The sequence below is a fragment of the Mchenga conophoros genome, linkage group LG8, assembly GCF_057382185.1.
Source record: "Mchenga conophoros isolate Kocher_MC1m ecotype Shallow Benthic linkage group LG8, M_conophoros_male_GT1.1, whole genome shotgun sequence".
Classification (NCBI taxonomy): domain Eukaryota; kingdom Metazoa; phylum Chordata; class Actinopteri; order Cichliformes; family Cichlidae; genus Mchenga; species Mchenga conophoros.
The window spans coordinates 23244405-23265652 of NC_140533.1; the positions used below are offsets into that span (position 1 = coordinate 23244405).

The 21248-nt window shown below is 39.8% G+C and overlaps 1 protein-coding gene across 2 annotated transcripts in view; it reads right to left on the reverse strand.

The window, feature by feature from the left end:
• The window catches only part of ttyh2 (tweety family member 2), a 71975-nt gene that overhangs the window by 6555 nt on the left and 44172 nt on the right, over positions 1-21248 (reverse strand). For both annotated transcript variants that reach the window (XM_085285105.1, XM_085285106.1), the window contains exons 5-8: positions 18941-19036; positions 6315-6387; positions 1905-1974; positions 1699-1754 (exon numbers count right to left, since the gene is read on the reverse strand). In XM_085285105.1, coding sequence (XP_085141231.1) covers positions 1699-1754; positions 1905-1974; positions 6315-6387; positions 18941-19036 — 295 coding nt within the window. The remainder of the gene's footprint in view (positions 1-1698; positions 1755-1904; positions 1975-6314; positions 6388-18940; positions 19037-21248) is intronic.

Here is a 21248-nt window from a genome sequence, read left to right on the forward strand (position 1 = left end):
TCAAAAGACATGAAGGCATTTTGCTGTTAAAACGGAGCGACATTTGTTTTTTGTAGCTATTAATATCGATTAGTATCGCCACAACAACAGCTGTCTTAAGTCTGTTTAAATGAGTCAGGAATGACCTTGCTCGTATTTAAATGGTCTTTTAAATGCTGTTTACACAATTCACATTTCTGAGATAAAAAAAAAAAAATTCAGATAAGTTTCTTTTTAATAAATAAAAAAAAGAATAAGTAACAGTTTCTTCTTTAAACTTCTAAGATGGAGTTTTGAGGAGAAATTTGGAGTCTTTTAAGGGCTGATTATAAAAAAGAATATAATATTAATCCTGCCATAATTAAACTAATATTAGGCTTAATCATGAATCTGTTTGATATTTCCTCATTAATACCTTTAAAAAAGTAAAAAAAAAAAAATCAGGACAAAGCGTCTATTTGAATGTTGATGCAGTGGGTAGTTTGAACAGATTTGTTAAATTCAAAATAAACATACACTCACGGGACACTTTATTAGGTACACCTTACTAGTCTTCGAACTTCTTTAATTCTTCATGGCACACATTCAGTAAGGTGCAGGAAACTGCTCAGAGGTTTTGCTCCATACTAACATGATAGCGTCACACAGTTGCTGCACATTTGTTGAGTGCACATCCATGATGCAAATCTCCTGTTCCACCAAGGTGCTCTACTGGATTGAGGTATGGTGTCTGGTGATGTTCAATCTCAGTTTGAGATTTTTTGAGCTCTGCGACACGATGTGTTATCTTGCTGGAAACAGTATCCACACTGCTACACCACCAGTAGGAACTTATGTAATGATATAAGGCAGGACAGATGCTTTCATGTCGCTTTTGTCAAATTCTGTTCTCGCCATTCAAATGTCACAGCAAAAATAGAGACTAAGCAACATTATAATCTTCTATACTCCAGTTTTGGTGAACCTGTGTGAACTGTACTCTTGTTATCAGCTGACAAGAGAGACAGCCTGTGTGGTCTTCTGCTGCTGTAGCCCATCTGCTTCAATATGTTGTACACTCAGAGACGCTCTTCTGCATACCTTCTGCTATGTTCCTGTCCTATAAGCTTGAAACAGTCTGGCCATTCTACTCTGACCTCTGGCATCAACAAGCCATTTTCACCCAGAGAGCTGCTGCTCACATGATATTTTTTCCTTTTTGGGCCATTCTCTGCAAACCCCTGAGATGACTGTCTGGGGAAATCCCAGAAGATCGGCAGTCTTTGAAACAATCAGAGCAGCCCATCTGGCACCAACAACCAACCACAACACAGTTCAAAGTCACTTAAATCGCCTTTTTTGTCCCATTCTGATGCTTGGTTTGAATTTCACCAGCCCATTTTGAGCATGTCTTCATGCCTAAAAGCAGTGAGTTGTCACCCTGTGACTCTTACATTTCTGTTAACTAGCAGCTGAACATGTGTACCTAATAATGTTGATGGCAAGTGCATAGCCACCAAAATAACAACATTTAACAACGTTAAATTGTATCTGTAAAATACCCAGCAAGTGTCCAGTTTTACCTGCACATCATAAATCCTCATTTATGGATAAAGATTTAATTTCAAATGTCTACAGAACATTTCTTTGTGTTAATCAAAACTCTTTTGGCTTAGATGTGTGGACATTTTATGACCTGCAATTTTTGCGAGGAGCTCTGCAACACATCCCGTTTCCTACCTGCTGGAAGGGGTTGGAGAGAGTCTGGTTGCAGTACAGATAGTAATGAACAATATCTGAGAAAACACAAACACAAAAGCAGGCAGAAAATGTTTTTTCATCATCATTGTCCTCACCTTGCTAAATATCAATTATCGCCATGGCCACAAATTTAATGTCACATAATGAATCCATTAAACGATCATTATTATTCACACCACACTTACCAGCACTGATGACATCCTTTGTTTTACTCATGATGTATTTGTCAGGGGAAATGCAGAAATCACTCGTGCCCTAAAATAAAACAGGAGATGTGAGAGGAGTGGAAAGAGAGTGGAAAACAAGGACATATCAGAAAAAAAGATTGAATGGTTCACATTTCATGACTCACAAAAAAATTCATGACTCACATTTCAAAGAAGGAATGATGTGGTGTGTCAAATGAAAGTAATCAGCTTGACAATTATTTATACATATTTTGTACTAAAACATTTTTCCAGAAACATGAATAGTGATTGCTATCATTTTTAGCGCCTTTTGACACAGAGGGAATACGGCTGTTTTTGTACCCCTTTAACACATCTTAACAGGAATGCTTTTCAATTCAATGCAAAGTGCTAACAAGAAACCTGCCTTGGCAAAAATAACAAAAGACAAGTGGCAGTCTCCGCTGAACTGTGCCGTCTGAATGCTAAATGTCCCCGGGGCTCAGGACAAACACTGCGTGTAGCTTAACCTTCTCTGGGGGGTACGCTAATGAGCCCCACACAGAAGAGATAAAGCAAACTGTGTTTCCCAGCAAACCTGAGCTAGTTTGTTAGAGACGAGCTCTGCAATTCAGGAGCAAGTCTGTTAGAATTCCTGAAGGGACGACAGTGAATCTCAGAAAATGCAAAGTTCTAATTACCCACTGTTGGTAATTAGGAGTTCTGCCAATGGGGTGTATTCATTATGCATTTATTTACTAAGGATTCAGCCATTAATTTAAGTGCAGTCTGCACACAGACAGGATGTGAAGATTATCTTGCAGGTCTGTCAGTCACACCTGTAAATGCAGTCACACATGAAGCTGATCAGAAACTCAGATAAATCCAGATTCTATGTACTAAACAGTTGTTAGTTCCTGTGGTTGTGGTGGGTGTTTTCGCGTCATTAGAGCAGGGCAATGAAATGCATTCTTATTTAAAGTGGGACACAGCTGCGCGACTGCAGTGGCAAATCGATTTTCACAAGTTCAGCTCTCAGTCGGGGTGGAGGAGGTCGAAGATTTTCAGACATTTTCAGATGGCAGTGGTACGTGGAAGTTAAAGAGGTCACCATGTGTGTGGCGTTCCTGCACATACGCACAAATTCTCCATAGGTGCTAGCTGGCTCGCTGAGCTGAAAAATTGTGTAGAACAATTACATCTAAACAGGAATGTTGGCCTGTCCTGTGTTCAGTCTGTAGTGCCTGAAAATGCTGTCAGTGATTTTATTATAAATGAGGTTTTTGCATAAATTCAATCGAATAGTAAATTCAAAAGAGACCTTTCAATTAATGAGTACTTTCACATCTTTCTCTATGTTAAATTTTGTTTTTTGGAATTAGGGCTGAAAAGATCAAAAAATGCAAACAAATAAACACATTCTAACTGCTTTTGCCGCTTTTCTCTATTTGATATAAATTCTAAAAGAATTTGTTTAAAGAAGACACCTGATTAAAGCATAAAGAATGAATCAACATTTATTAAAGATGAAATGCCTTCATACGATGATGTCTACAAGTCTGTTATTAGAAACTGAAAACTGTGAAGTCCACACTGACTCACAAGCACCAACTGTCTGCCTAACATTTATGCAAGCAGTTTGCATATAACCATCACATTTATATAAAGGAACACACACACATGAAATCTGGGCCTTTCACATAAACATCTCCTTTAAGAAGTAACACCTGCATCGACATAAGCACAAGCTCCTATTTACACATATAAATGATGTCTGAGGAGCCAGTGCAGATTCTTCATGTAATTGCTTTTACGAAGCCTTTATGATGTTTACTCCCAGGCAAAGAAAAGGCCCAGGTGGACTTTATCTATAAATTCTCAGAAACAGAGGTACAGTAAAAGCCAATTTCTATCCCGACTATCTACACAAATGTATCATCTAGGGTTATACACTGGATCCTTAATGAATTTATTAGACTACCTGTCATAAAAAAAGGAAAACATTTCAGAAATTTGTCAAAATAATATTTTTCATTGTTAGTTATTTTGTTATTTATTTTGGTATTAATTAATAGCAAACTGATTTCACATATTTACACCCAAATTTGAGCACATGGACTTCTCAGAAAAAAAACTCTGCAATGAATTGAGCATAAAATTAAACAGCTAAAAGTAATTTTTCTGTCAAGGACTGCAAGTAAATAACTAATTTGGCATTCTAATCAAAAAAACATGTTTTCTGATTTTTAAACATTTTTTTGCAAAACAGTACATCAGAAAATTCAGGGTTAACTATAATTATATACTGGTATTAAAAATATCATTTTTAAAGATCTTGCGTATAGCAGTTAATTAACCATTACAGAAACATAAAGAAATATTATCAGTCCTACTAATTTCATGTCAAACTCATTTTACAGTTTGATGTTAAGTGGAATAAATGAGTGGACCTCCACTGTCTGTCAATCTAAAGAAGTTTAACTACACATTTAAACCCTGAGATATTTAAATATCAGAAAAACCTGATCAGTAATGCTGTTCTAGAAAGTTTAAAGAAATCTGTCAGCATGGCCCCTAAATTATGACAAATTAATGTCTAAAATTACAGAAAACGTTACTGTAGCTCACTGAGTTTTTGTTAATTCACATAAAATGCCAATTTTTTTTATTGAATTTATGTATAAATCTTTTTAACTCTGGACCCCCACCCCCCACCCCCCCGAGAAAAGTTTCACTTTGTATCTGTCTTGTATACAGTGTACTGTCAGCACAGTGGTTCAGTAGTTAGTGCTGTTATCTACTAGCAAAATGTTTCGGGGTTCAAACCTGACCAAAATCATTTCCAAGTGTATGAATGAATAATAAAATATATTGATGGTTTTCTAATAGAGCTACTCTTACACTCTTTTAACAGATCTGTGTATGTGCTGTTTTAATAAAGTACAAAATTGTCACCAGAGTTTCAAGACTGGGCTCTACAAGGTTCGGCCCACAAGAATAAGAATAAGAACAAGCTGTTGTACCGCTAAAGACAGGTTCTTTATTTTTTAAGGGTGTACAAATCACTCATTCAGCCTCAGCCTCAGTGACACCCAGCAGACACGTTACATAAAAGTGAGACGTAATGATTTTGTAACACACACAAAATCATTACGTCTGAGAGGACAAGATGTACCCGTGACTCTTCTGAAGCAATTTATGAAAAGTTATATTATTCATTTATCAAGGGGAGATGTAGAACAAGAAGACCTTTTAGTTAGATTACCATGTAATTTACTGGATGCTTTCAAGTTCCTTAAAGGGAAAGTACTGTCTTTCCGTTGAGATAAGCCTTACACACCATAGATGGACCTGAACGCAGCATGTGTCATGGTGCAGGAGACTAAATGGACAGGATGAATCATCTACTGAGAAATTCTGTATTTGTCTGCATTTGCAATGTCTTGACCGGTGGATGCAGATGGGGGTTTTGGTGTTTTAGTCATACATGTGTGCCGTAGCATTGCTATAAAAGGAAACCATTAGTGTCATTGTGTCAGGAAATGAAGACCACACCGAGTGAAGCCTCGCAAAGAAGACTTGAACATGCAGATAAAAAGGAAGATAAACCCAGACACCACTGTGCAACAGATCAAACTTCTCGCTGTTACTTACTCCTGATTACTTGACGCTCATTATCTCCAAATTTAATTCAAACGTGTAAACAATCCTCTGCTGCCCTGAGTAAAAAAAAAAAAGCAACATCCAGCAACAAAACTGAGAAAAATAGCACAGACGCCCGAGGCAGCTTAGTCAAACACCAGTGCTCAGCCACCTGATATTCATCGTGTCTCATGTTTCTCTCTATTTTCACGGTGAGTTCTCACCTCCACATCGATCAAACACTTGCGCGGCTTTTTTAAGCCTTGGGACGATGAGAGAGGAAAAACACTGAAATTAATCACCTACTCAGTGTGAATACGGCAATTGGATTCGTGTTGTCATAATCCTTGAATTGGAATCGGGTTATTGAGCTCTGTATAATGCTGCTGAGAAGGTGTGGGTTTGCAATTTTGTTCTTTTGTCAGTCTATTTTTAGTGCCGTGTGTTTTGACAGCAGAGATCAAAAGCTCATGACGTGGTAGACGGATAGCTGTGATCAGAAGAATTTGAGATTGGGCAGTTTTAGAACCTGTTTAGATGACTCTGTGCATCTGTGAGGGATCTCTGTCACTTAGACTGATTTCATAAATATTTTTGTAACCTTAACATCCTGATAAAGCTTAAATACTTGGCTTTTAAGCTTAGAACCACTAATTAGCAGCTAATACCTTAAATAGATAGATAGTTTCTGCAAACTATCAAGTATCATAAGAGAGGTGACCAGTTTAGGGTATTTTATATCAAAGTAAGTCAGTCACTCAGGGGTAAGAAAGCGAGGGAGCTTACCACAGCGGTTGCCAGGTCAGCTCCCAGTGAAGTCCAGCTCAGGACTAGCGTCAGCACTCCAAACACCATCATCCTGCAGAAATACAAAGAAACAACAGGGTCAGGTTGAAACTCAGTGCAGTGATCTGTTTATTTGCTAAATTAAACTAAGATTAACTGAAGGCTCAGTGAACCAGGACACAATGGCTCATTAAAGCTTGGTATTTATCCAAGTGAATGAGTCAGTGATTTAAATACTTGACCCGGTTTGCATTAGGTTCATTCCAATTACTTGCAGTGATTACAGGTAAACACTATTGTAATCACACTGCTAGAAAACCAAGAAGTACTCTGGGTTTGTCATACGAATCTGCACTTATTATATCAGTGGTATATCAGCACCTTCAATTTGATATGGTTCCTACATCAACATTCTTTTGAAGCTGTGTTTTTGAGCCACTAATATTAAGTCTAATCACTCCATTTAATCTGTGTCTTTGCACTGATAGAAAAATCACAAAGATGAATGCCATGAATGCTAAGAGATGCTTCAAAGTAGAGTTGAGTCATTATCTTTGCAAGCAACTGCTTTTCCAAACTAGTAATAAAGCGACCCCTTTGGAATAGTTGCATGTTTTAAGCATGTCTTATAACTACTGTATATAACAAAATAACAATCAAAATGGAGAAACAAAAAGAGCTATTGTAGAGTCCGTGTCATAACAGCTTCTGCTACTCATAAGAAATGGCTCGCGACCCAAGAGGAAGAAATGCTGATGTCACTGGGCTGTCATCACCAGAAAAAGTCACAGCAGTCATGTTTACTTCCATGGAGTTGATTCTGCTGCTTCAACATACAGCTGCAGAAGAACAGCTAATCTTCAACAGTGCTCATCCGCTCTGTTTGCCGACATCTGATTATAGCGAACTCAGTGGATGGATGTTCCTGCACCCATGTGTTTGTTTTACAGTGAATCCATACCCTGATGATGTCAACTTATTAGATGATAAGATGATGACATCAAATGATTTACACGGAGGCTGAGAGATTGCAGGCCCTGGCTGTCCATTTTGGCATGCAGGAAAGTGTTGATGTACTAAAATAGGAGATCAATACCTATTAAAGACAATCATAGATCAGCTCTGGTTAAGTGAAAAGAATTTCCAGAAAATCCAATAAGCTCCTGATTCATGTCACCACAGTTTAAATCGGATTTTTTTTCTATGCATGTCCAGGCTCATCGCCAGCCTATTCATCTTTCAGCACCCCACAGATCCCAGGCTAATCCATTTCTCAATGCACTGAATTGATACTGAGCTCCCAATATTGAACTTACAATCCGCTACTTCTGTCCTTTTCTCTTTATCTCTACTTCTCTATATATTCCCTTTGCCCTCTCTACAGTGTATTTTCAACGCCCTCTGCCTTCAAATCAGATCCTCATACTTAAAGTCTGTCTCCTTCCTTCTGTCTGATACAGACCTCTCACTAGGCCCAGACAATTTGCGAGATAGGAAAGAGAGTGAGGCTTCACAGATTCCTTATCTTATTTTAGACTCGACAAGCAGAACTAATGCAAACGTTCTTCACCGTCTTACTCGTTCACTGCGATAACTTGCATTAATATGTGATTATATCTGCATATGGCTATATAAGGGGTACTGTATAGAACACTTTACACCAGTATCACATCTGGTTCTTGGTGGTAACTACAACAACTATAAAGGGATAAGAAGAAAATTCTGATTCCTTTTCTGACACTTTTGTAATTCCTCCTCGCAGACAAGAGCCTCACAGGGTTACATTTGCTGTGCCAATTGTCTCTCTTTCTGTCAGCAAAATTACACAAAAGCTACATGGCCAAATTTCATCAAACCTGCTGCAGAGATATAGCAGCAGAAAAGAATGAACCTTTTGTATTTTGGTGCAAATTCTCACTTTCTCTAAAATTGATAGCTAGGACACTGGCCTTAGAAGACTGTGCTCTTCCTGTATTTTTCCCATGAAATACTAATGCTGCATCTCAAATCACATATTTCCTCTTTTGTTTGCCTAGAGTAGCCACACTAAAAAGAACAGCTACACCCGGTACACTCCAAGTAACTTGGTGGTATGCTTAAAACAGACAAAACCCTGAGTGTAAAATTCTGTACACTTTTCATTTTCACTAGCCACCATCTTGGTGATGCACCAATAATTTGTTTGACAGTAACAGGAATACATTGTCAGCATAGATGGAAACGCTACCGTTAGCTATCTATATCTATATTGATATCTATATCTATAGTTATAACAACAAATTAGAAAATTCTTTCATAACAACTATAATTATATTTTAGCATTAAAAATGCTGTTTTGATAAAGAGCTTGTGCATACTGGTGGATTAACTATTATACATACATTAACATAGAAAATGATTTTGGCAATTTAGGCTAATTTAGGCTTGTTAGCCCTGCAATAGACCGGCAGCCTGTCCAGAGTGTACACCGGCTCTCACCCCATGGCTGCTGGGATGGGTACTGAATTGGATGGATGTTAATTTAGGGTCATAAGAGTTTGAACAATGAAGAAAACTGGACTTCTTTATGTTTTCATTGTTCACCTAAGATGCTTCTTCAGTTCACTTGTTTTCTCAAGCTCTTAAGACAACCATAAGTTGAATGATAACCTACACACTGCAGCTGTGTCTTGGCGTATATTTTATTTTCTTCGGTGTAAAAGAATTTAGCTTTGGATATGTGGACAAAGGTTTGACAAGTTGTAAATGTAAGAAAAGTTGGCAGCTTGTACAGCAATGGTCAAATGCTCCAACCGTTATTTCCAATGAGTGAATAGCTCTTTCTTCTTTTTTTTTTTGTCTTGGGTCAATTTGCTGGTCTGGAACATTCAGGTCTGTGTTATCACAATGCCAAAGAAGAAAGGCGAAAGGAACAGCCTGAGAGAAGCAACCGTTGCTGTCCACAGGGAAGCCTATCATACTACAGTGAGAAAGATTATTCACAACTGGAAAACAAGTCAGTTGCCAATCTTCCCAGCAAATTCACCCTAAAGCCAGACTTTGCAATGCTCAGAGAAACTGCACAAAAAAATATAAAAACAGTTAAGCTACATCTCAAACTCTACAGGACACAGTTAGCTGGTTAATGTTAAAGTTCATGACAGTAGAGTTAGAAAAATACTAAACAAGTATGGCTTGTTTGGAAGAGTTAACGGGAGAAAAGCAAACATCTGTAACAAAAAAGAAAAAGGCAGTACAGCTTAATTTTGCAAAGTTGCATCTGAACAAACCACAAGATCTCTGGAACAACGTTCTTTAGACATATGGGACCATGTTTGGCAAAAAAAAACGAAACCAAAAAACACAGCATGTCAGTATAAACACCTCATATTAACTGTCAAGCGCGGTGGTAGAAGGATGATAATTAGCAATTTGAAACAGTAATCCATGCCTTTGTAGCCGTTCGGCTGGATTACTGTAATTCTCTTTATTATGGGGTGAGTCAATCTTCTGTTTTTCAACTGCAGCTAGTTCAGAATGCTGCAGCACGTCTTTTGACTGGCACTCGTAGATGCAAGCATATCACCCCAGTTTTATATTCACTTCATTGGCTGCCCGTGCATTTTAGGATCCATTTTAAGCTACTTTTATTTGGTTTTTAAATGTTTGTCCAATGCTGCCACTCTGTACCTCTCTGAGCTTCTTCATCCATGCATACCTTCCCGGTCCCTCAGGTTGACAGACCAGTTCCTCCTAAGCGTGCCCAGGACTAATCGTAAACTCAGAGGGGATCGGGCGTTTGCTATGGCAGCACCAAAATTGTTGAATGAGTTGCCTTTACATGTTAGACAGGCGCCTTCCTTATCTGTTTTTAAATCACGTCTTAAAACATATCTATTCACCTTGGCTTTCAGCACAGCAGGACTTGTTGATGTTTCTTAATATGTTTCTTATTAATTATATTATTTTTAATTTTAAGATATTCTATATGTAAACTGTTTTCTCTTTGTTTTATATTTGTAGCACTTTGGCTAACATTGTCGGATGTAAAGTGCATTATAAATAAAGATGCTATGCTATGCTAATTAGGCTCGTTTCACAGTCACAGAACCTGGGTAGTCTGGAGACATCAAGTCAACCTCTCTGTATGCCAAAGTCAACCTGATTGAAATATTGTGGTGGGATCTAAAGAGACCAGTGCACAGATGAATACCTGCAAATCAGTGAACTGAAGCAAATTTGTAAAGAAGAGTGGGCCACATTGCTCCACAAGAATGCGATGATGATGTTGGTTTATGACAAAGTTATACAGCAAAAGAAATTGTGGAAAAAAATCATGGGTTCCAGTTGGTTTTTCACAGCACTGGATAGAGTCCTGTGAAAAATGTTCAGATGACTTAAGCGTGTGTAGTGGTATGTAGAATTTTTCATACTGAGACCCAATGTAAATGGGAAGCGGGGCACATGAACTGCAAACTGCTCTGTGTTGAAAGGAGTTTTCTCTTTCATTCACCGTGCATTTCTCTGTCTTTGTTTTTCCAGTCTTTCCTCGTTTTGGCTCTGTAGCTACATGTTTCTGATCTACGGTAACTGAGCCCATCAGTTGATGAGTGTTTATTGTTTGATGTCTTCTCAACACTACATAGAGAAAAGGTAATTACTCTTCTTTGTAAAGTGCCCTGTGATGACTGTTGTTGCAAACTAGAGCTTTATTCCTAAAACTAAAGTGAAATTAAAATAAATTATTCAGTTTTGTGCTCTGTGAGACGAATGGGAATCAATGGGATACAAGGAAAATAGGGTTTAAAGTTGAGTCAAGTGCAAAAGTTACAGAGTTCAATGAGCAGGTCAGATGATGCTAGTAAATGCATTCAAGGATGAGGTCAAGTGACTGAATTAAATCAGAGTGGGAAGGGGATTTTCTTCTCTACTAAAAAATATTTTGCTGTAAACTTCTGTTATAGCTAGTTTATACAGGGAGTGCAGCATTATTAGGCAAGTTGTATTTTTGAGGAATAATTTTATTATTGAACAACAACCATGTTCTCAATGAACCCAAAAAACTCATTAATATCAAAGCTGAATGTTTGTGGAAGTAGTTTTTAGTTTGTTTTTAGTTTTAGTTATTTTAGGGGGATATCTGTGTGTGCAGGTGACTATTACTGTGCATAATTATTAGGCAACTTAACAAAAAACAAATATATACTCATTTCAATTATTTATTTTTACCAGTGAAACCAATATAACATCTCCACATTCACAAATATACGTTTCTGACATTCAAAAACAAAACAAAAACAAATCAGCGACCAATATAGCCACCTTTCTTTGCAAGGACACTCAAAAGCCTGCCATCCATGGATTCTGTCAGTGTTTTGATCTGTTCACCATCAACATTGCGTGCGGCAGCAACCACAGCCTCCCAGACACTGTTCAGAGAGGTGTACTGTTTTCCCTCCTTGTAAATCTCACATTTGATGATGGACCACAGGTTCTCAATGGGGTCCAGATCATGTGAACAAGGAGGCCATGTCATTAGTTTTTCTTCTTTTATACCCTTTCTTGCCAGCCACGCTGTGGAGTACTTGGACGCGTGTGATGGAGCATTGTCCTGCATGAAAATCACGTTTTTCTTGAAGGATGCAGACTTCTTCCTGTACCACTGCTTGAAGAAGGTGTCTTCCAGAAACTGGCAGTAGGACTGGGAGTTGAGCTTGACTCCATCCTCAACCCGAAAAGGCCCCACAAGCTCATCTTTGATGATACCAGCCCAAACCAGTACTCCACCTCCACCTTGCTGGCGTCTGAGTCGGACTGGAGCTCTCTGCCCTTTACCAATCCAGCCACGGGCCCATCCATCTGGCCCATCAAGACTCACTCTCATTTCATCAGTCCATAAAACCTTAGAAAAACCAGTCTTGAGATATTTCTTGGCCCAGTCTTGACATTTCAGCTTGTGTGTCTTGTTCAGTGGTGGTCGTCTTTCAGCCTTTCTTACCTTGGCCATGTCTCTGAGTATTGCACACCTTGTGCTTTTGGGCACTCCAGTGATGTTGCAGCTCTGAAATATGGCCAAACTGGTGGCAAGTGGCATCTTGGCAGCTGCACGCTTGACTTTTCTCAGTTCATGGGCAGTTATTTTGCGCCTTGGTTTTTCCACACGCTTCTTGCGACCCTGTTGACTATTTTGAATGAAACGCTTGATTGTTCGATGATCACGCTTCAGAAGCTTTGCAATTTTGAGACTGCTGCATCCCTCTGCAAGATATCTCACTATTTTTGACTTTTCTGAGCCTGTCAAGTCCTTCTTTTGACCCATTTTGCCAAAGGAAAGGACGTTGCCTAATAATTATGCACACCCGATATAGGGTGTTGATGTCATTAGACCACACCCCTTCTCATTACAGAGATGCACATCACCTATAATATGCTTAATTGGTAGTAGGCTTTCGAGCCTATACAGCTTGGAGTAAGACAACATGCATGAAGAGGATGATGTGGACAAAATACTCATTTGCCTAATAATTCTGCACTCCCTGTATAAATGTATAGAAAGTGAAAGCTTTGTCATCCTTACACAAGCCCCCATTAAATGTTCTAATTAAAACTGAGCAAAATGATAGAGATGTGACCTCAGAGCAGATATGCATGGGTACTGAGACCTCACTGCCAGTGCTAATTAGCTTGACATAGTAATCACATATTTCTCTCAGTTTCTAATTTTGGCTTCCACCTTGTGATTGCCATCTTACAAACCATCACAGACTAACTTGGACTGCAACTCATTAAATTGTGTTTATTTCCTCCGAGCAAATTTAGGAGATTGACCTTATTGTCTAAAATGTCTTAATTATGAAGACAGTTGTGGTAATATGGATTTACTTAGTCAGTGTGTACAATTAAGGTAAAGTATAATTATGATGATTATACTTAGTATAGTATAATTATTATGTGAATATAAATTGTTTCTACAAAAAGTAACTAAATGTATCCCTGTCTTCCTTCCTTCGGGCAAGTGCCTTAAACTTTTAAGAAATTTATCTTAATAAACTCTATATTATCTTTGGAAAAACACAAAGGCTCCGGCACACTTCCTTATGGGACACCTTTGACACAAGGGGCTAGTTTGGACAGGGTAGTTTGAACCGAAAATGATGCGTCTTTCTTGAAGACTTCATTTGGTCCACCTTGCTTGTACTTGGTTGGACCCACTTTTTCTTTTAGAACTGCTTTAATTCTTCCTGGCATAGATTCAACAACATGTCAGAAACATTGCGTTGATTGAGGCTACGTCCACATTAGCCTGGATAAATTAGAAAACGGCGTTTTCATCGGAAAACACTCCGTGTCCACACTATCATTTTCAGTCGTTTTCACAGAGTTGTGCATCCACATTGAAACGGCAGAAAACGCCTAAGTTCCAGTATTGCGCATGCGTGAAACGCAAGACGTTTCGACCTGCGTCAATTCTGTCTGCCGTTTAGTTACTTTCTGGCTCTTTGAAACGTCGCAGCAAAATGTCGAGGAAAAGCACCGAGTTTTTTAAGTGGACTAACAATGAGGTGTAGTTGTCGCTGCGAGTAACACAAAAGTACGAAGTTGCAAAAGCGATTGAGTTAAAGAATTTGAAGAAAAGCTATCTGGTCATGTACAAACTGATATTAATGTCTAATAGGGCTGTCAAAATTGAGCGCAAACAAAAGAACTGCTGTATAATGCCCTCCGCTATCTTAGCTTAATTGGTCACATGACTGCATCACATGATGCATGTGTCATCGTTTTCGAAAAGGCTCCGGGTTTGCCGTACACACTGCCACGCGTATCCGCTTTGGAGAGCGTTTTCCTTGACCGTCTCAGTGTGGACGGAAGGCCAAAACGGAGACAAAAAGATGCGTTTTCAAACGAAAACACATTAGTGTGGACATGGCCTGAGATCTAGTGACTGTGGCGGCCATGTGAGTATAGTGCACTCACTGTCATGTTCAACAGTGAGTGCACTGTTGCCCATTTAATACTAGCTGAACATTAAGCAGTGTTCAGCTGGTATTAAATGGCCCAAAGTATCTCAAGAAAATATCCACATATGATTACACCACCATCAGCAGCCTGAGCCTGACCAGACCTTTCCAGTCTTCTATTGTCCAATTTTGGTGAGCTGTGAGAACTACAGCTTCAGTTTCTTGTTCTTAACTGACAAAAATGGCAACCTGACTTCTGGCATCAACAAGACATTTTTGCTGTTCACTGGACATTGACTTGTTTTCAAACCACTTTCTGGAAATCTCAGAGATGATCTACTGGGATTTGTTGGGAAAATCCCAGTACATCAGCAGTTTCTGGAATTGTCAGACTAGCCAGTCTGGCACCAACAACCTCAAAGTCGCTTAGGTCACCTTTTTCCCCCATTCTGATGCTCAGTTTGAACATCAGCAGTTTGTCTTGGCCATATCTATATGCCTAAATGCACTGAGTTGCTGCCATATGACTAGCTGATTAGATATTTGCATTAACGAGCAGTTGAACAGGTTTATCTGTGCAATTACCTCCTTCAATGTTTACCCCAGCACTAATGGGTAAACTGCCAACATATGCTAAAGGTTTTCCACTACAGCAGGAACATTATCTCTCCCTGGCTCATTTATTTTTCACTTCCTTGTTTATTTTTTCCAAATATGAAGTGAAGTGAGGGACCCTTCAGGATACCCAACTCAAGACCCTCACGGCCCCCCTTCTGGACCCCCTGCAGTTTGCATACAGAGCCAACAGGTCTGTAGACGACGCCATCAACATGGCCCTACACTTCATCCTGCAGCATCTGGACTCCCCAGGAACCTACGCCAGGATCCTGTTTGTGGACTTCAGCTCTGCCTTCAACACCATCCTTCCAGACCATCTCCGAGACAAGCTTTCCCAGATGAATGTGCCTGATCCCATCTGCCGGTGGATCACTGACTTCCTGACGGACAGGAAGCAGCATGTGAGGCTGGGAAGGAATGTCTCGGACTCCCGGACCATCAGCACCGGCTCCCCTCAGGGCTGTGTTCTTTCTCCTCTGCTCTTCTCCCTGTACACCAACTGCTGCACCTCCACCCACCAGTCTGTCAAGCTAATCAAGTTTGCAGATGACACCACCGTTATCGGACTCATCTCGGACGGGGATGAGTCTGCCTACAGGAGGGAGGTTGAACGTCTGGTGTCCTGGTGCAGCCACAACAACCTGGTGCTAAATGCCCAGAAGACAGTGGAGATTATTGTGGACTTCAGGAAGCACACAGCTCCACTCCCCCCCCATCATCCTGACTGACACCCCCATCACCTCTGTGGACTCGTTCCGCTTCCTGGGTACCACCATCACCCAGGACCTGAAGTGGGAGCCCACCATCACCTCCGTCATCAAGAAAGCCCAGCAGAGGATGTACTTCCTGAGGCAGCTGAAGAAATTCAACCTGCCAACACGGACGATGATGCAGTTCTACACTGCAATCATCGAGTCCATCCTCACCTCCTCCATCACCGTGTGGTACGCTGGAGCCACTATCAGGGACAAACAGAGACTGCAGCGTGTTGTGCGCTCTGCTGAGAAGGTGATTGGCTGCAGACTCCCATCTTTGCAGGACCTGTACACCTCCAGGACATTGCGGCGTGCAGCTCGGATCTCAGCTGACCCTTCTCACCCTGGACACAGTCTGTTTGACGTGCTCCCCTCAGGCAGGAGGCTCCGGTCCATTCGCACCAGAACCTCTCGCCATAAGAACAGTTTCTTCCCCTCTGCTGTTGGACACATGAACAATAACCGTATGACTGTCCCCGCCACTAACACATGACCCTACGCTGTGTTCACTGCATCATTCCATGTTTGCACTGATCACCACCTGCACTCATGTATATATCTTTCTACGTAGCACTTTTAATTCTTATTCTTATGTATATATCTCATGTATATCTCATGCACATATCTTTCTACATAGCACTTTTAATTCTTATTCCTACTTTTATTTTTTTTTCATGTCTATTTAATCGCAATTATGACAGTATGTTTGCACTGAAGCACCGCAGCAATTTCCTAATGTTGTAAACCTGCACAACATTTGGCAATAAACCCCTTTCTGATTCTGATTCTGATTCAAGCTTGCTGCTGCACTTACATGGCACCCCCCCAGTGACAGACTTACAATGCAAGCTTTTGATCACAGAGGTGTAGTTAGACCATCAATTCAACGCAGTGCAAACACACTAACCTGAGAGACATACCAACGCTTGTTTAGACTACTGCTGTCAGCATTTCAGAAGCCCCACGCCCACCACAGCACCTAACCGTGGGCTCTGAATCTAGATTTCCCTTGAGGGGAAAATTAGTATTGTCACTTCCCACTTCCTGCTGAGATGAGCTTGATGTTTTATGCTTGATGAGCAATTAGCTAAGAAGATAAAAGCCAAACATTAATGCTGCACATATTCTAAATTTATATAACTATTTAGTAAGAGATGGTTGACTGATATGTTTTTTAGGACAACATAATCGAACGCTCAATTATACTAACAGGCATTATATGGCAAAAAGCGCTGTATTTTTTCCCAACTCATAGTATTATTCTGTCATTTTTAGTGTCTTTCCAAGACTTTAAGAGATATTACTCATGCCATGTTATGTAAGATGAATGAAATATCTTGCCATTGAACATCTGTCAGATATGTTAATTAAAAGCACTTCTTTGTTGTGCCCGTGAAAGTGCAATTCAGATATTGCTTTACATTTCTCTAAATGCAAATCAGCAGTATACAAGCACAATAATGAGGCTTAATTACAGCTCCATGATTAAAAGGGTGAGCTGGAAATGTTCTACAGTGAGTCATGTGAGCGTTGAAGCAGACTCGGCTGCCTGAACTAAAGCCTGCTCTTTATTTGCTTCGGGCTTGTTAAGTGTTCTTGAGTTCGTAATCTGGATATTCAAGGTTACTTAAGAAATTCAGGCCTCCCCTGAAAAACCGTTTATTACTTTTAACGCAACTTGCGCTGCGAATCCTTGCTCATCACAGTCCTAATGATCTCCGCCATCCAGGGAAATTAAATTTCCTCTGTCCTTTACTTTAGGAATACACATGCACTTGAAGCTTTTTATACTTTACAGCACTTTCAGACCGAATATGCATAATAGTTTCTGTGTATCCTTGTTTGAGATGACAGTTTTTATTCACCAAACCGAAATGTCCTTGCCACGTTAAAGGCGTATAAAAAGAATCACGGCTGAAAAACTCGACCGCAACAAATGCCTCTTCACAAAAACAAGCAGTTGTAAAAGATCCATAAATAAACATCTCTCTGACAGTGAGCTTTATAAATCTCTAACGTGTAGGTGTAAGCTGTTACTGTATGTCACAGTAACACCCAGCCAGACGGCATGTACCAGAAAGAGTTGGTAGGCCTCCAGAGTGTAATTTGCCCCCAACCACTTCCACTCTAGTGGAAGACTGCATCTCTTGGGAAGGCAGACACTCTTCACACTGACTCATCTTATGTGTGTGTGTGTTTGTGCGTGTGTGTGTGTGTGTGTGTGTATAGGGTTAGTCTTCGAGTGCATTTGTGGTTAGTAGGGCAAGTTTAGCAGAACTCACACCCTGAAATGACTGATTGCAAGAGACAGGATGCCTCATGAAGGAATGAAGGCAGGACAGATTTCATGTTCTTTCTGTGAAAGCTCCGTTTCAGCAAAACATGCACTACAGTGTGTGGGAGAGTGATTGTTAGGTTCATTAACACCAACATGCTGCACATTCTGGCCGCCTGTTAAAAGGCAGACGAACCAACACCTGTTAATGTATTACTGTGTTTTTTTTCTTTTACTGCTTATGTTTTAGTATAGCTGGCATGTGCTGTCACATATTTATCTTTCATTCTGGATGTTTGTCACTCCTAAAGAGTAGCATTAGTGTGATACAACTAAAAACCACAACAAAAAAGGTATAAATTACATGCTATATAATCTGGAGATACAATAAAATTGTACCTACTGTTGTTTAATGTAATTCATGCCCAGCCTATTTAGAACAGGTCAAGTGTTAAAGAGGGAAAATAATCTTCAGGAAGTTGTATTGCTGATAACATCTCATCTCTCCCCTGCTTTCCAAACCTCTTTGCAAAGCAGAGCCACTGAGACAGTAACGCTGAACAAGTTCAACCCACTGCTGGCAATGCTAAAAAGAAAAGGGAATACGGAAATGGCTAGAAGAGGAGTGTTTGAGCAAGGATGTAATTCAGTGCTTTGCTGCTTTGTTCACAGACATTTACCACGCCTCAAGCTTCCTTCATCTACACCAACTCATACTAATTCGCTCAACTCATCTCTATTTTTTGTTTAAAAAAAATAGAAAAATTGAATATTTTCAGAAAAGAAAAATGAATATATTTTATTTCCATAATAGCACACAGTTAGTTAAGGCTTAGCCTACTAATCTCCCAACTGACTTTTTCTTTTATATATCCTGCCTTTGCTTTTCACCCACTGTCTCTCCCTCCTGCTGTGCAAGGAAAGAGAAGAAAAATATCACATATAAGAATTGGGGGGAAGGAACAGATTACCACTTTTCATGTGAACAAAAAGATAGCTTGTTGCTGTAAAATAGCCCAATGTTACAGGGTATATACTCACGTTGTGAGCAGCCAGCGGGACTGCTTGGCCAGTCCCAGACAGGCCAGCAGGCAGATGATCAGGTCCAGGATGAGGAGCAGCAGGTATGTGAGCCACCTGCAGACACAGAAAGACCACAAAATTAAACTGCTGCTGGTGAATGCCTTTTATTTATGGGAGGTGATGGAACATGGGAGGTTAAAAAGAAATTCAGTTTCTGAAATGTAGCTTTTATTTTTGTAGTTTTGCCTTTATTTCTACCCGTAGTAATACCTTTGTTGTCAATAGCTGGAGATGGGTTTCTCTTGAAAGCAACCAACAACATTCTTTCACAGCAGGCATCACTACCAATTTATTTTAAATTACACATACAGAAATATGAATTCTGAGAGGTAAATCTGCCACATAATTGTTTAAAATTGCACCTCACTCCTCTGTGCTAGCTAGTGGTTTAGCAACTGTTAAAAAACAGGGTTTACAAGCATTTATTCTGCAGAGAATCATTCTTATTATAATTAATCAAAACATACAGAAAAATTCGATCGATGTTGGAACCTAGTGAAATAAAAAATGACTCGTAAAGACAAGCAGGAAAAGAAAGAAAGGGTAAAGTATTGCACCTCATTTCACATCATCGGATACGTGCATTAGAGGCGTGTGTGAAAGTGTGTTCGTGCTCGCGGGTATAACGTGGTAGAGTTGTCCACCTCACTGTAACCATCTGTTATTCGAACAGTTTGTGGCTGGACATAGTAAACCTGTCCAGATGGCTTATAATGAATGGATTCAAATCCATGTGGCTGAATGTTTCATGGTATGAAAAATACAAACTGTGGGGAATCGTTTCAGTTTAATTTCCTGTCTATTTCCATCGTTGTTCATCTTCCACCCTGCATACATAACTCTGACATCACTTTGTATATTCTTATTGTGTATTTAATCATTTCTTTCTACTTCTCACCAGCCAGAGTTTCTACCCCTCTGAGAGAATCCATCTCACATCTTTTCTCCATCTTTTTCCTTTTCCTCCCCCTCTTCGTCAGTCTCTTTAATCTCTCTCCCCTCTCTCTCTTTCCCTTTTAGCCCCTTTTCTCTCCCTCGCCGCCATCTCCTTCCTCGTTTTATCTTCCCCCCCTCGGCAGGGGACAGTACAAAAAGCTGGGGCATCAGCATGGGAGGTACTTCAGTAACGCTGCCACCTTGTTGTCTATGTTATCCTAATCTAATTAGAGTCTGAGCAAAGCATGAATACATGCAGGAGGTTGAACGGGCGGCATGTATGTATAATAAAAAGCAAGACCTCTTTTCCTCAAGAAACAAAATACACACTGAGATTTGTCAGTCTTTCCTGATGTTTTGCTCAAGTTCTACCTGTTTACCCTCACAGACAGGTCAAAGGTGACTGGATCCTGCATCTAAGCGTCAGGTCATTTCATGAGAAAAAAATCTGGCTTTTGAAAGTGTTTATGTACACAAATATTTAACTGTCTGCAATGTATCTGACTTCAAAACACAGGAATAACAATGAAAAATCGCTCTTCCATTTTTAATCGCTTATCCTTGTGAAGGGCACGTTGCCAGTCCATCACAGGGATAACACCCAGAGACAGACAGTCATTCACACTCAGATTAATACCTACGGCCAATTTAGAATCACCAGTTAATCATTAATTAATCTAAGAGGCATGTCTGTGGACCGTGGGAGGAAGCTGCAGCCCCTGGTGAGGACCCACACAAGCACAGAGAGAACAGGTAAACTCTGCTGGGCAGTTCTTTCCACTTAGAAACCATGTAGATAAAGAAAAAAGGTACTGATGTTGTCAATATCTTAACCTGATGTGGTAAAAACAGATCAATAGAGAGAGAATAAAACTGCATGGTAAACTAAGAATGGTTAGGAACAGTAGTTTTGCATTGGGCCACAGTTAAAAGAAATACTGAGCAATTCCTGGAAGTAATAATGTTACTTTTTGTGACTAAGTAAGAAAACAACACTGGAAGAGTGAACAACACACAGGCTTTTATAAGTTCAACATGAAAAAGAAAAGAAGAAAAAAGAAAAACAGGAAGCACACACAGCCAACCGCACAGAAACTATTTGTTGGAGTGCAGCAGTGATAATGAGTCCATTAACAGCTTACAATGTCTGGCTGTCTGCTTGCAGTCTGCCTACACTTCTAGCATGGAGCTATGCGGGGCATTTTTTTCCTCTAAGACGATGAGAGTAACAACAGTGAGACAAAGCCTCGGAAAATAGTTCCGCTAACACGTTGCAGTAGTTTTTGCAGTAATAGCTGCTGTTTTCATTTATGCAATGATTGCTAATTAT